The sequence below is a fragment of the Musca domestica genome, unplaced genomic scaffold, assembly GCF_030504385.1.
Source record: "Musca domestica strain aabys unplaced genomic scaffold, Musca_domestica.polishedcontigs.V.1.1 85, whole genome shotgun sequence".
NCBI lineage: Eukaryota > Metazoa > Arthropoda > Insecta > Diptera > Muscidae > Musca > Musca domestica.
In genome coordinates this window covers 2778078-2795020 of record NW_026712418.1, presented here as the reverse complement: position 1 = coordinate 2795020, position 16943 = coordinate 2778078, and the positions used below count along the sequence as shown (strand labels likewise).

The 16943-nt window shown below is 35.3% G+C and overlaps 1 protein-coding gene across 1 annotated transcript in view; it reads right to left on the bottom strand.

Moving 5' to 3' along the window:
• Positions 1-16563, bottom strand: part of LOC131806733 (putative golgin subfamily A member 6-like protein 3) — a 106042-nt gene extending 89479 nt beyond the window's left edge. Inside the window, exons 1-2 of the mRNA XM_059131367.1 lie at positions 16419-16563; positions 16268-16353 (exon numbers count right to left, since the gene is read on the bottom strand). Of these exons, the coding sequence (XP_058987350.1) occupies positions 16268-16353; positions 16419-16478 (146 nt within the window). The 5' untranslated portion in view covers positions 16479-16563. The remainder of the gene's footprint in view (positions 1-16267; positions 16354-16418) is intronic.
• Between the last annotated feature and the right edge of the window lie 380 nt (positions 16564-16943).

The window sequence follows — 16943 nt, the reverse complement described above, 5'->3', positions numbered from 1 at the left end:
CTGAGCTCTATGAAATATTTGGTACAAAATATGATTATGGTAGAGTGCATATTCCGAAAGTTGGAGATTTAAACACCAAATCGGATGAAACATATATATGGGAGCAAATTTGAAATTCTCGCTCCTATGCTAAATTTGGTTGAAGTGCGAAAATCTATTTGGACTAATATTAGCCATTTGGTGCACAAAAAACCTAAAATCGGTCGAAAATATATGGGGAAGCTATATCCAAATCTGATCCGATCTTGATAAAATTTGAATCATATATTGCTAGACTGAATCTAATATCTGGTACCAAATATCATTTTTATGGGGTGTATATTGCGATTGTGAGGGACTTAAACACCAAAATCGGATGAAACACATATATATGGGAGCTATAGCTATATCTGAAGCGATTTTCACCAATTTTTAAGTATTAACTTCTTGAATGAATTCGCTTGGAAGTGCAACATTTCACTCAGTTTGGGCTGAAATTAGCCATTTGGTGCACAAGAAACCTAAAATCGGATGAAGATATATATGGGACCTAGTTGCCCATATTCGACGGACCCATGACTCTTTGGGCCCATTCCAATCGAGGAGGCTTGTCCGCAGCCAACATTCTTTGCGTCAATTGAATTTTGTACGGGAACAAATGCAAATCAATGCGAATAATCCGTTGTAAAGTAGACCGAGCCATGCCCAACTGCTGAGAACGGTGTTTTTGGGATGTTCTTGAGGACCTCTCAAAACTGGCTCGTACGGCAGCGATATTCTCGGCCGATTGCCTTGGTCGACTTTTATATGGCCTCTTCGGATTAGAAAGAGCCTTACCAGTCGAAAATTTTTCGTATAAACGCTTAATGGTGTTCTTAGAAGGCGCACTTCTTACATTTTTTAATGTTTTAAAAGCACGTTGAGTTTTCACAATTGACTTCTTCTGTTGAATATAAATTTCAACTATTTCGCATGGCGTGTATTGGTTCATGGTAAACATCTGCTTGGACTGACGCTTCAAACGCGGTATGTTATTAAGTGATGTGACATCTCTGTCAAAAGTTATGGCCTTGCCAGATGGGTCCGTCGAATATGGACAACCCTGTATATTCAAATCTGAACCGATCTTGATAAAATTTGATCTACGAATTGCTAGGCTGTATCTGATATCCTGTGCTTAATATCAGTCTTGTGGAGTGCATATGACGAATGTAAGGGACTTAAACACCAAAATCGGATGAAACATATATATGGTGGCTATAGCTATATCTAAACCGATTTTCACCAAATTTGAAGCACATGCTTGTAGGCTGAATTCGGTCGGATGCTGCAAAATTCACACCATTTGGAATGATACTAGCCATTTGGTGCACAATAAACCTAAAATCGGATGAAGATATATATGGGAGCTATATCTAAATTTGGAACCGATTTTCACCAATTTCAATAGGGTTCGTCCTTGAGCCAAACAAATGTAATTTCATCTCAATCGAATAATAAATGTGACCTGCATTTTGTTTACAAAAATACATGGACAGACGGACAAACCGACTGACATGCATAAATCGACTCAGAAAGAGATTCTATGCTGATCATCAAAAGGAACTATGGGTCTATCTCGTTTCCTTCTCCATGTTACAAACAAATGCACAAAGATATAATACCCTTACCACTATGTGGTGTAGGGTATTGAAAGTTAGCAACACTTCCTTGTTGTTGACAAAAAAGATAAGAAAAATTGTTTGCAGAGACAAGTGCTAAGGTAGCAAACAAACATATTTGCATTGCCTGAGTCGAAGTATGCACATATTTTAATTAAAATATGTACTTAATGTATTCTTTTAGATTTCACTGCTTTCAACATGTGCTAATAGAAATTTCGCCAAGCTCTTCAATGTTTTTTGAACAATTTTCTAGTGATAGGAAATTTTACCCAGATTCCGGGAAACTATTTATATATATTTTCTTGGTGAACGGACCCGGGACTCTAGATTTTTGACTCGAAAGTCCGGGCTCACGACACGGGCTAGGATCTTAATAGAACAGTGTCGGAAATGTCTTCAATATTTCCAAATTGTTTTGCTGTTCTTATTTTCAATGGTCAAATATCAAATACATAATGGTTAAAATGTAAAGTTCGAAAAAAAAATACAATGTCGTCACAATTTTTTTATGACGACAGCTATTCTCTAAAGACGACTTCACATCGACAATAATAATTGCAATCATTCATCGCTATCGACAAAAAACCACACTCTAATACCGTTATTGTCGCCTCGACTTAATTTTGCGACTGCGACGACAACCATAATATGACCGAATATTACGATGTACCAATGTACGATGGACTAAATTGGGTACTCCCTCCGCACCAGCCAGCCAGCCAGACAGACAGAGAGATGGACGGACATCGCTAGATCGACTCAAAATATCTTGAAATGGATTTGTCAAATGAAACTCGTGTATACCCTCTCTAGCCATATGGCTAAGGGTATAAAAACATATTTTACTGCACAGAAAGAGAAAGGATAATCCGATTTTGTACCAAATTTGCAAATCCTAACATTTGCTAGGTCAGGTGAGAAAAAGCACAATATCGGTCCACTCAAGTACCTCCCCCCAAAAGGTTAACAATTTTGAATAACCAAACGATTGTAAAATCCGCAATAAGCATCCGGTTCTCTTCATATGTCACACATCCCATTATTTCTAATAACACAAAATCTGCTGTGAAGATGAGATATATCGGTCTACTGCTTCTGGTGCCTTCTCCACAAAGGGTGAAAATATTGAAGCTTATAAAACGTGAAATTAACATCAGATTCCATTCAGACTTGGTATATCTTAATATTTGCACGCACATTTTGATATTTTCTAAAAATGATCTCATATTTCACATAAAGTGAAGGAAGTAACCAATTTAGTCCAAACCTGGCATGTCGCAGTATTTATACAATATTTATTTAGGTCCCATACGAAATGGACAATATTGGCCCATTCCTTCGGAACCTACTCCGTAGAGGATCAACAATTTGAATAATCATAACAGAATTCTAAATATATTTAAATAGTCGAACATTGGCTGAGAGAATACGTCGGCCAAACCGACTGATACATTTTAAATGAAATGAAAAATGTTAAACTTTTCTAGGGAGGTACCAAAGGGAGTAGACCGAAAAATTTCATATTCACAGCAGATCTTTTGTTGAAAGAAATATTTAGATATATAAAGTTTTAAATAGAATCGCTATAAGTATTTCAAATCGGCGAGTGTCCAAAGAGGTATGGCGATATATATTATCTTCACACCATATTTTGTTTTGGTAAAAATATTGCAATGTGTGAAATTTTAGGAGAATCGGATGCTTATTTCACATTTCATCAGAGTTTTATTACTTAAAATGTTGGCCCCTTTGTACCAAATGGACTGTACCGATGAATTCCATATTCTCACCAGTAGTAACAAAATTTATCGGTAAGTTAGCGACGAATCAAAGTAGCCGCTAAGACCTACCAATGTTATCAACCTTTACTTATATTTTATATCAAAATTTTGGGTTTCAAAGTTACCGATTTTTGTCGGTAACTCAAAAATGAGAATCGCACTACAGATCTTTCGTTGGTAAGAATACTAAGACGTGTTAAATTTGAAGGTAATTAGATGCATATTTCGCATTTATTAAGCGCTGGAGTTAGTCAACATTTTGGCCCGTTGACCAGCTTCCCACCAGAATTATTATTATATTATATGAAAGTTAGAATATAATAGGAAAATCGAATGCTCGTTTTGTGTTTTATGAGCTTCAGGCTTTCCAAAATTTTGACCCATTTGGGGCAGAGGTAAGACCATGTGATACCCTACAACACTACAATGTTAGAAGCCCCCTTATGTACAAATACATTTTGGAATATTTCGCTTTTGAAATTATGTCACGGAGCACTGCCCAGATATTACCCTCAGAATTTTGAACAGAGACATTCGCCAAATATTTACGCACTCCGTCGTGCTCTTATTTGTTGTGGTCCATTTTAAAGCTAAATGTAATCCAATGGTCAACCAAAATGCTAGAATTATTCCCTGTCCATAACTCTCTTCTCAGGCGTGTCGATTGGCTTCAATTGTGTGATCAGGAAATTTTTTCTATTTTTGGTCCATTTTAGCCCCTAAACATATTGCGGACATCTTTGGAAATAATAGGCTTAGCCCTTCTGAACCTAACTCTACCCGTGTGAAAATATTCGTGAGGATCAGACGATAATTGCAGACCAAAACCTGTGTTGTGAGATGAAAAAATATTACAAAATATACACTTCAATATTATAAGTCAAAATGAAAAAATCGCATGCGATAAAATTTATGAAAAAATAAAAAATTGTCACAAAATACTACAAAATCTATAAAAACGCCATTATTGGCATCTTTTTATGCGATTTTTTTAGATTTTATTCTCTTATGCCAATAGGGAATTCTGAATTGACAAAATTTGTCAAAATCGGACCAGCCATTCTTGAGATATAAGCGTTCTAGCTAACATCCCCTTCCTTTGTATATATGTATTTTATATATATCGCTATATATATCAGATATATTTACCATCGGCATCTACGTAACGGTCAGGATTGACTTGTTCGTCTATTTGTGATTTCGCCGGGATTAAAAATATTCGCGGTTTAATGGAAAATTTGAAGTTTATTTAACAGAAATGTTATGGTCTATTTCACCCACTAAATGTTGCCCGATGACCACCAAAATTGGCTTGTGCCCAGCCCGAAGCTCTAGCCCCATGCTAAATTTCGCTTTGATTGGTCCAAAAGTGCGTCCTGTAGAGCAACTGCAAAATCAGGAAATTTTTCAGTTTTTGGTCCATTTCAACCCCTAAATATTATGCGATTATCTCCAAAAGAAATAGGGTTATATTCTGGCTCTAGCCCGACCTCCATTCTAAATTTCGTGAAGATCGGGCCATAATTGCGACCTGTAGAGTGATTACAAATTAACATGGACAGTCGGGCAGACGGACGGACGGACATACATAGCTAGATCGACTCAGCTCGGCGAGATAGGAAGATCCATATATACTTTCCTATGTGGGAAACCAATATTTCGAGGTGTTACATAATTTTTGGCCCAATCAAACTTATAATACCCTCAACACATAGTGTTGTAGGGTATAACTACTTCCTGACAAACAAATTGAAATAATTTTGACTATTTAATATAAATTTGTAAGTCTCATTGGCATTTAAATTGTTTCATTCTTCCTTTTTTTGTAGTTATAATCGCAGTCGTTGACTGCTGCCTATCGTTGCAAGTGCCATTGATTTTTATTTCTCTTTCGTTTCGTTTTTTTGCTATTAAATTAAGTTTGATTTGATTGAGTGTCACTTATTCGAACAGAAAGTGGTGTTGGTTGGCATGGTGTTATACCTTTTAGCACGTTTCGTTTTTGCCTAATGAATTCAAGTGTAAAGAAACCTGGGCGGGGGTATGGCAACAAACTTTGACATGAGTAGTTTTATTTGCTATAAAAATATTCAAATGAGAACTCCTAACTACTCTTATAACTTTCCAGTAACAATAGGGAGTAGAAAAAAAAAACAAAAGAGACCAAATATAGATCTGGAAGTACATGGTGAAGTATTTCAGCACATAATGTTGAAATCAGATTTTTGAAATAACCTCAGCCTCTTTAAATATGAATATCATTATACAGGGTTGCCCATATTCGACGGACCCATGTTTTTTTTGGGCCCATTCCAATCGACGAGGCTTGTCCGCAGGCAACATTCTTTGCGTCAATTGAATTTTGTATGGGAACAAATGCAAATCAATGCGAATATTCCGTTGTAAAGTGGACCGAGCCATGCCCAACTGCTAAGAACGGCGTTTTTGGGATGTTCTTGGGGACCTCTCAACACTGGCTCGTACGGCAGCGATATTCTCGGCCGATCGCCTTGGTCGACTTTTATATGGCCTCTTCGGATTAGAAAGAGCTTTATCAGTCGAAAAGTTTTCGTCTAAACGCTTAATGGTGTTCTTAGAAGGCGCACTTCTCACATTTTTTAATGTTTAAAAGCACGTTGAGTTTTCACAATTGACTTCTTCTGTTGAATGTAAATTTCAACTATTTCAGAGCGCTCGCGTGGCGTGTATTGGTTCATGGTAAAAATCTGCTTGGACTGACGCTTCAAACGCGGTATGTCATTAAGCGATGTGACATCTCTGTCAAAAATCATGGCGTTGCCAGATGGGTCCGTCGAATATGGGCAACCCTGTATAATACCAGGAGTTGTGCGCAAGGACAGTATTTCGGGGTGCTTTACATTCCTAATACACTCTCCAGAGACCCAGTTTTTGTTCTACGACAAATGAATTGTAACATTTTATGAAAAAAAATCTAATTAGAAATTTAATAAAAATAATTTTATACCCAACAACACTATGTGTTGGGGGTATTATAAGTTTGATTGGGCCAAAAATTATATAACACCTCGAAATATTGGTTTCCCACATAGGAAAGTATATATGGATATTCTTATCTCGACGAGCTGAGTCGGTCTAGCTATGTATGTCCGTTCGTCCGTCTGTCTGTTCGTCTGTCCATGTTAATTTGTAATCACTCTACGGGTCGCAATTATGGCCCGATCTTCACGATATTTAGAACGGAAGTGGGGTTAGGGCCAGAATAGAAGCCTATTTTTTTTGGAGATGATCACATAACATTTAGGGGTTTAAATGGACAAAAACCAAGTAATTTCTTGATTTAGCAGTTGCTCTATAGGTTGCAATTATAGACCAATCGAAGCGGAAGAAAGCATGGAGCTAGAGCTTAGGGCTGGGCAGAAGCTATCCAATTTTGATGGTCATCGGGTAATATTTAGTGGGTGAAATAGACCATAAAATTTGTGTTAAATAAAAGTCAAATTTTCTATTAAACCGCGAATATTTTTAATCCCGACGAAGTCATAAATAGACGTGCAGGTCAATTCTGACCGTTTCGTAGATGCCGATAGTAAATATATCGGATATATATAGCGAAATATATACAGTATGTATATACAAAGGAATTGAATTTTAGCTAGAATGCTTATATCTCAAGAATGGCTGGACCGATTTGACAAATTTTGTCAATTCTGAATGCCCTACTGGTATAAAAGAATAAAATCTAAAAAATCGCAAAAAAATATACCAATAATGATGTTAATATAGATTTTGTAGTATTTTGTGACATTTTTTTTTTTATTTTTTCATATTTTTATCCTATGCGATTTTTTCAATTTGACTTATAATATTGAAGTGTATATTTTGTAATATTTTTTCACCTTACAACACAGGTTGGGGTTATTATATACAGATTGCAATTATCGTCCGATCCTCACGAAAATTTTTACAAAGGTTGGGTTAGGCTCAGAAGAGTTAGGCCTATTGTTTTCAAATATGTCCGCAATATATTTAGGCGTTGAAGTGGACAAACAACTAAAAATGTTACTGATTTTGAAGCCGTTATAAAGTTCACAAATAGAAACCAAAGGACACGAAATCTCGCATGAAGTTAGAGGTTAGGACAGCGGGTAGAATGGACCACTGTTTTTGTGTGAAAAAAACCAACAGTACTTACAGGCGATATCTGAAATACATAAAAGGCGAACTTCTGGCTTTTTATGTTGATTTCGTTGACGAATATAGCCAAATATCGTAGATAAGTAAATCATATTGATGAGTCTAAATTTGGAGATACAGAGGGGCCTCTTGCTTTTGGAGATGATCGCAAAATATTTAATGGTTCAAATGAACTAAAAACAGAAAAAATGTCCTTATCACACAATTGAAGCCCACTGTGAATTGATTTCCCTTAAATTAGACGGAGGCATTTGTGACTGAACCGATTTTCACCAAACTAAAATCCATCCTATCGTGAAATCGTTTAAAAATGTTTATTGGGCTATATCCAAAACGGTATTGATGTGTATAAAATTGATAAAGTGTTTATATTCTGTACCTGAAAGCTATCACCAAATATCGTTGATGTGGAGTGCCCTTCACGAGTGTGTGGGACTTAGACACCAAATCGGATGAAATATCCTCCAACTTTCATCAAATTTGACATACTTGTGTCGAGCCTACATTCGGTCACATCCTATTTGGACAAATATTACATATTTGGTGAACAATAAAATTAAAATCGGACGAAGATATATATGAAAGCTATATCCCAATCCGAACCTATGTCCATAAAATTGTGTTATTTCTGACTTCTATAAGATATCTGGTACCAAATATAATTGTTGTAGATTGAAGGTGAGGGATTTAAACAGCAAATCGGATGAAATATATGTATGGGAGGATGAAATATATGTATGGGAGCTATATCTGAACCTATTTTCAACAAATTTGAAGTACTCACTTCTAGACTGAATTTGGTCGCAAGTGCCAGAATTCTCTCCATTTGGATTGATATTAACCATCTGGTGCACAATAAAGCTTAAATTGGTCCCATATATATCTTCGAACGATTTAAGCTTTATTGTGCACCATATCGTCAATTTCAATAGGGTTCGTCCTTGGGCCAAACAAATGTAGTTTGGAAAATTTCATCTCTGTCGGATAATAAATTTTATCACAAAAATATATACAGACGGCTAGACGGACTGACGTGCATAGATCGACTCAAAAAGTAATTCTATGAGGATCCGCAAAAGAAACTATGGGTCTATCTCGTTTCTTTCTCCATATTACATACAAATGTATAAATACATAATTCCCTGACCAATATGTGGTGTAGGGTATAAAAATGACGTTAAGTTTGTCGGATCGAATTTTATTACCCTTCTAAGTTTTAAATCCTTAAAATGTGCCAAATATTAGAAAGTGCTCTTATATGAGATTCTACTTTGAATTCTTTTTGGAAGGAATAAACCTATTCACTGAGGACCCTGTGATTTGTTGGAAATTCGGACCGAAACCTGCGAAATAAATTTATTTGAAGGCTACACCTAAATGTAGACCGTTACCAAAAATGTCAATTTCCATTAAGTTATCATGCAAATTTTACTTTTTTCTATATTGATTTTAAAAGAGCGACGGACAGACGTATGGACAATGTTAAAACGATGTATGTACCTTAGGGAGACTCTGACGAATATTGTCGGATGCTGCAAACAAAGTAAATACACCCTCCATAACCTGGTAGAGGATTTAAAAAGTGTCAGGGTATTATGTCTTTGTGCATTTGTTTGTAACAGGCAAAAGGAAACAAGATAGACCCATAATTCCTTTTGATAACCTGCATAGACTCACATTCTGAGTCGATTTATGCATGTCCGTCCGTCTACCCGTCCGTCCGTCCATCCTCCGTACAGTGCACATTTATTACCCGATTCCGATGAAATTTTTCACAAATAATTTGTTTGGCCCAAGGACGAGCCCTATCGAAATTGGAGATAATCGGTAAAAATTTAGATATAGCTCCCATATATATCTTCGTCCGATTTACATTTTATTGTGCACCAAACGTGTAATATCAGTCCGAATAGTATGGAATTTTTCACATACAACCAAATTAGACCTGAAAATAAGTACGCCAAATCTCATCGAAATCGGTTCGGATATAGCTATAGCTCCAATATATATTGTTCATCCGATTTGTTATTTTAGCCTTAGCAGCTGTAATATGCACTCTGTAACAACAATATTTGGGGAAATATATCAAATGCAACTCAGAAATACCTTTGATAAATTTTATCGAGATCGGTTCAGATTTGGATATTGCTCCCATATATAATTTCGTCCGATTTACATTTTATTGTGCACCAAACGTCTAATACTTGCCCAAATGGGATTAAATTTGGCACTTACGACCGAATTGAGTCTAGATGCTAGTATGTCAAATTTGGTGAAGATCGGTTCATATATAGCTATATCTCCCATATATATTGTTCATCCGATTTGTTATATTTGTTACCCACAGCCGTAATATGCACTCCGTAACAACGATATTCAGGGAAATATATGAAATACAGCTCAGAAATATCTTTGCCAAATTTTATCAAGATCGGTTCAGATTTGGATATAGCTCCCATATATATCAAATGGGCAATACAAGTCCGAATTTAAAAGATACAAATGCTTCGGCATATTTAGTCTTTTGAACTTTAAGTTTTAAATATAATCATAGCGCGTATGATTGAATTCCCCTATAAACACTTTTAATCTTCTAAATTAGCAAAGTGGTGTAGGGTATCATAAAGTCGGCCCCGCCCGACTTTACTGGTTTAATCATATCTGAAGGGTGTACAAGATTTGCCCCCAGGTGGAAAATAACGCCTTGTTAACCCGCCATTTCATTGCAGCTACCGGAAAAGCCATGAAAAACAATCTGCACTGATGCAATTCATTATTGAATTTGCATCAATTAATTCCACCTATATAATTTATTATAGAATATTTATGCACAAAAACCATAAATATTACTTACTGTTATAAAGATAAAATTAAAAATTAAAAAGTTGTTGCTGATGGCGTACAAAGCAACAACAGCAGCTACACCAAACAAAATACTTTTGATTTATAATTGCATTTCAATTTTTTTCCTTAATCTAAAACCAATTTGCACATTGCGGCCAATGGTTGTCTGTCGGTTGGTTAGTTGGTTGGTCGATACGTATTGTTGCCTGGGCAATAAAATAAAAGGGTGTGTCTCAGATACTAATTGCCGACAAGAACACAGTGCTCGAGAAACAAAAACACCTTCGGCATTGGCGGCAAACATATTTAAATTGGCTACCATTGATATTGTTGTTATTCTTAATTTATATTTATTGTTTCATAAAAGTAAAAAGCAAATGATTATAAACTCTATAATGAATGTATGCAAAACTTGCATGGCAAGAAGAAATTTGCATAATTTTCCATATAACAAACACCTACCAGGTGCAGCCTATCCTTTGTAGAATATTATTAAGAGATTGTTGTTCTTATTTAAATTAATTGAATTTGAGAAACGTTTTGTATGATCGTTTGACCAAAGATATTATAATCCCACAGTCCATAGTTTTCCTGGGGTTTTTATGTATTACAGACTCCGTTTTTATACGAAAGGTATAAAAAAATATAGGAACCCTTCTGATATTCCATAACCAACATGGATATACCCTAGTCATAAAACCAGTAAGGAAAAGTCAAGAGCCGTTCTCGATAAAATTTAACAAAGGTATTTCCGAGCTATATAAGATGTCTGGTACCAAATAAACATAAAACACCTCACCTCTCCGAATTCGATGTACTTGATTGTAGACTGAATTCGTTCGGATATGCCAAAATTCAGGTAATTTGGACTGATATTGGCCATTTGGTGCAAAATAAGGAACAACTCAAGTTTAGTAAAAGCTCTTTGATTTTTTCGAATTTTTTCCCAGAGGTAGGTATTTTTACCCTGAATCCGGGAAACTATTTTTTCTTGGGAGACCAACCCGGGACCCCAGATTTACCCGAAAATCCGGGTTCAAGACCCGGCCTGGACACAGATCCTATTACCCGATATAGACAATATAGGTATCGAACCTTGACCACTTGTTGGAAAGGTATTTTCATAAGCTTTCCAACGTTACATATATAGTTTACTAGCTGAACCCGGTGCGCTTCGCTACCCCTTTTGATTTTATATGCATTCAAAATTTTATTTACGAATATATGTTGGATAAAGAAAAACAAATTTAAAAATTAAAAAAAAATATTGCACTAATTTAATGCGTTAATAAACAAAATCATTACAAAAGCAGTAACATGACATGCATACACGAAGGGTTTGTCCTTTGGATTTATTTATTTCATTGCAAATACCAAGCGTGCAGGAAACTGCAATTTTTTTAAGTAGAGTGGCATTTCTATTGCAAGTAGTGAATTCGAGATAGCAACATACTTCGCCGTAATAAGCGTATTTCAAATAAATTGTTGTGTTGTTTTTTAGTGTTAGCCTAAGGCGTTGTGGGTCAATGGTTCTTATTAAAATCATATCCCAATCTGATCCGATTTAAATATAATTTAAAAAAAAAATACTTTTACACCAAACTCCGCTACACCTTTCATATTTAATTGAAATTGGTGCGTCAAATATGTGAAATCGACCGAGAATATATATATGGGAGCTATATCCAAATCTTAACTAATTTCCAATTAATTTATCACATTTATTATTATAACAAAATTCCGCCACACATTCTGAATTTCATTGGAATCGGTCATATATATCGTGTTTGGTGCATAATATGTATGAAATCGGCCGAAATATATATGTTAGCTATATCCAAACCTCAACTTATTTCAATATAATTGTGCAATTTTTGCTGGTGCCAGATTTTGTCTCTCTCGCTTTGGGTGCTAAGTATATATATGGAGCTATAATCACATCTGAGCGTATTTGAATATAATTTGTCAAATGTGCATCAAATATGTGAAATCGGCGGATAATATATATGGGAGCTATATCCAAATCTGAACCGATTTTAATATAATTTGACTAATTTATTTTCTAATCAAAATCCCGTTACATATTCCAAAATTCTTGGAAATCGAACATACATATCGTGTATGGTGCATAAAATACTTGAAATCGGTCGAAAATATATATGAGAGCTATATCCAAATCTGAACCGATTTTAATATAATTTGACAAATGTATATTTGTTTTAATTTCCGCTACACATTTCAAATTTCATTGAAATTAGAGATACATAGCGTGTTTGGTGCATCAAATACATGAAATCGGTCGAAAATATATATGGGAGCTATATCCAAATCTGAACCGATTTCAATATAATTTGAAAAATTCATTTTTGCTCCCGATTCCGTTACTTATTTTAAATTTCATTAAATTTGGACATACATATCTTGTTTGGTCCACCAATCACATGAAATCGGCCGAAAATGTATATGGTAGCTATATCCAAATCTGAACCGATTTCAATATAATTTGGGAAATAAATTTTTTTAGATAAAATCTATCACACGTTTCAAATTTCATTGAAATTGGGGATACATAGCGTGTTTGGTGCATCAAATGCTTGAAATCGGCCGAAAATATATATGGGAGCTATATCCAAATCTGAACCGATTTCAATATAATTTGACAAATTTATTTTCGGATCAAATCCCGTCACATATTCCAAATTTCATTGGAATCGAACATTCATATTGTGTTTGAGGCATCAAATGAACGAAATCGGTCGAAAATATATATGGGAGCTATATCCAAATCTGAACCGATTACAATATAATTTAGCAAACTTATTTTTGTTCCAAATTCCGTTACACATTCCAAATTTGGAGACTGTATCTTTAACCGATCAATAGATATGTGCATATAAAATCTAAATTTTTGGGAGGTACCTCCGATTCTGATGCTATATCTCCAGTTCCAAGTGGAAATTCAAAAATTTATATAGCCTATGTTACTTTCAGGCGATGTTGCAGTATATATGGAAATTTTCAGAAAAATCTATTCAGCAGTTTTCGAGTCCATAAATTACAAACAAACAAACAAACAAACAAACAAACGTACAAACATTTTCCTCTTTTATAGATATATAGATATCGGGTAATTGGATCCGGGTATAGTCGGGGTCTTGAACCCGGACTTTGGGGTCAAAAATCTGGGGTCCCTGGTCCGTCCCACAAGAAAAAAAATAGTTTTCCGGGATCGGAGTAAAAATACCTACCACTGGAAACATTTTCGAAAAAATTGAAGAGTTTTTACTAAACTAGATTTAAGCCCAAAATAAACCTGATATCGTATAATCGATATCGTATAAAGATATAACTACAGAGGTTTTTCGTGCAGTATCTGATGCCCGGTACATTATCATCATTCTTGTGGACTGCATATTACACATGTGAGGGACTTTTACACCAAATTGGATAAAACATATATATGGGAGCTTTAACTTAACTTAACTTACACCAAATTTAGTCCAATTTAGTCCAATTGGGCAATTTGGTGCACAATAAATATGATATCGGATAAAGATATATATTGGAGCTATATCCTAATCCGAACCGATCTCGATAAAATTTGGCATACGTATTTTCGAGCAGTATTATTGTGGAGTGCATATTACGCTTGTAAGGGAAATAAAACCGTAAATCGGATGAAACATTTATGTGGGAGCTAAAGCTATATCTGAACCGATTTTCTCCATATTTGTTGTACTTGCTTCCAGACTGAATTCGGTTGGATATGCTAAAATGCAGGTCATTTGATATTGATACTGATATTGTCCATTTGGTGGTATTGGCAGAAATCGGTTGAAGATATATATGGGAGCTATATCTACATTTGAACCGATTCTAACCAATTTCAATAGGGATCGTCCTTGGGCCAAACAAAAATTTCATCTCAATCGGATAATAAATGCGACCTGCATTTTGTTTACAAAAACACATGGACAGACAGACGGACGAACTGACATGCATAAATCGATTCAGAAAGTGATTTTATAAAAATCGCAAAGATAACTATGGGTCTACCACGCCTTCTTCATCATGTTGCAAACAAATGCACAAATACATATTACCCTTACCGCTATGTGATGTAGGGTATAAAAAATTAGGTCATTTGAATAATGGAGTTAAACTTTTCAAAACACCATAACGTAGGTGGAGCCGTTATATGAGGCCCATACAAAAACCGGATCCTATATAGACAATTTTATACTACAAGGACTGTTATCCATGGCGAGTCTTAAAAACCAAATTTGAAACAATATCGTGGGTAAATTTGAATAGAACTATCAAAATATCGAATATCTGTGGGTACCGTTATATGTGCGCTAAATGAAAACGTGAACCTAGATATTCAATGTTCTGCCACCGGAGCTAGACAAATCCGTGGAAAAATGTGGCAAAAATCATCAAAAGGCCGAATATCGGTATGTACCGTTATCTCATTTTCAGTACCAATCATCCTAGACACAATACAAATATATATACATTATGGGGCCTACTAGGAATACATACGGACGTTACAAATGGAATAACAAATTTAATATACCCTTCTTTTCAAGGTAAAGGGTATAAAAAAACGACATGGACCTGCATAGGTATCATTTGTCATAAGCCATTACAATATTCAAATGCGAAACTTAAAAAAAAAAAATCGGTAATAATTTAGCTAAAATCATCAAAACACCGAATATCGGGAGGTACTGTTATATGGGGGCCATACGAAAAAGTGGACAGACAATCTCCTGTCAAAGGCTGTAGCATCCATTACGAACATCAAATACCTAATTTCAAAGAATTCCGCTGAATAATGTCGCTAAAATCAACAAAGAACCGAATATCGGAAGGTACAGTTATATGGGGACTATACGAAGACGTGGACCTGCACCGACAGTTTTCTGTCTTAGACTGTATTATCCATTACGAACTTCAAATACCAAATTTGAAACAATTCCGGGGAATTATGTAGCTAAAATCATCAAGATACCGAATATGGGGAGGTACCGTTATATGGGGCAATACCAAAACGTGGACCTACATGGCCCATTTTCAATACCAAAAGTCCTGCAGACATAATATACATTTGAGTAAAATTTTATCGATCGACTTTATTTCGTTCGGAAGCTAGATTGATTTCCACAGACGTGCGGACATCGCTAAATCGACATAGAATTTTATGCTAATCAAGAATATATAAACTTTGTGGGGTCTAATATGTATATTTCGTGGTATAAGAACAAAAATTTCCGAATGGCGTCCTGCTTCCCATATGCCCCCACAGTGCATATGTCCCTAGACCCTCGGGTAGATTGAATATCAGCAACGTATATAAATGTCTCTCTTCTTCGCATTTAAGTTTATACCAAACTTTTCAAGCAGATGGGTTGTGGCTTTTGACTCTCACTCGTAGACCAAAATATGAAATGGGTTTTTTGCGCCCTTTGTACACTTTAGGCTTGGTTTGGATAGTTACACAACCAAAAAACTTTTTTTATCTCCATAACCGTTAGACGTTATACCATGTTGGTTAGATGAAAGCTACTGTCACCAATACGTATGTATGTTTAATATAGAATGAATTTACCTTTTTAATGTCTTTTTTTTTGTTTTTCGTCACGGTTAAATGGCACTCTGTCGCATGCAGTTTTTTTTTTAGTTTCAATAAAAGAGATAATGTATTCCTAATGATGATATTATTGTCAATTTCAATAAAAATTCTCACAAAACACTTTTTGAGTATTGACGACACAAACACATCGACACATAAATATGAAAACAATTCACAATACTCACGCAACCAAAACATCCGGATCCTCCCACTTTCGCGAGGGAGGTTCTAATAGCAGACTGACATTACGCCAACCCTTACTTTTTCGCACCTGCACAAAAGAAACAAATGAAATTGTGGAAAAAAATTGATTGCGTTCCTTTATTCTTGACTCACCCGGTAACGCTTGGATACATTTACGCTGGGACTCTTTTCTGAGAAAACTAAACGCGCCATAATTTGCGGCTTTTGATGCGATTTATTGTTGCCAAGATAATGATTTATTGTTTTCAATATAATAGAGAAGTATTTGGAAAATGTGCTTATGAATATTATGACAGTTTTGAAATAAAAATGTAAATTAAAGTAAACTGAAGACTTTTGCGTGGATAGCTTAGTCCGTAAATAGATAAGGAAAGTAAATGGAGAATAGTTGTTTGTATGAGAAAGAAGGCAGTTGAATTACTTTTTCGCGACCATCTCTCCTAAAATTCACTTTTTTCTGGAAAGCTTTAAAATAGATAATACTATGGTAGAAATACCAGGTAGCAACATTTTGTGTTGTGGCTTATAAAGTTTTGCTTGGTTGCCGACACTGACATATCAACGCTTTTCGGCAATAGGCGAAAGCTTTCAAAATACGAACGATTCGAGTGAAAGCAACTTTTTTACAAAAACAGGCTGTAAATCGGGAATTTTCTC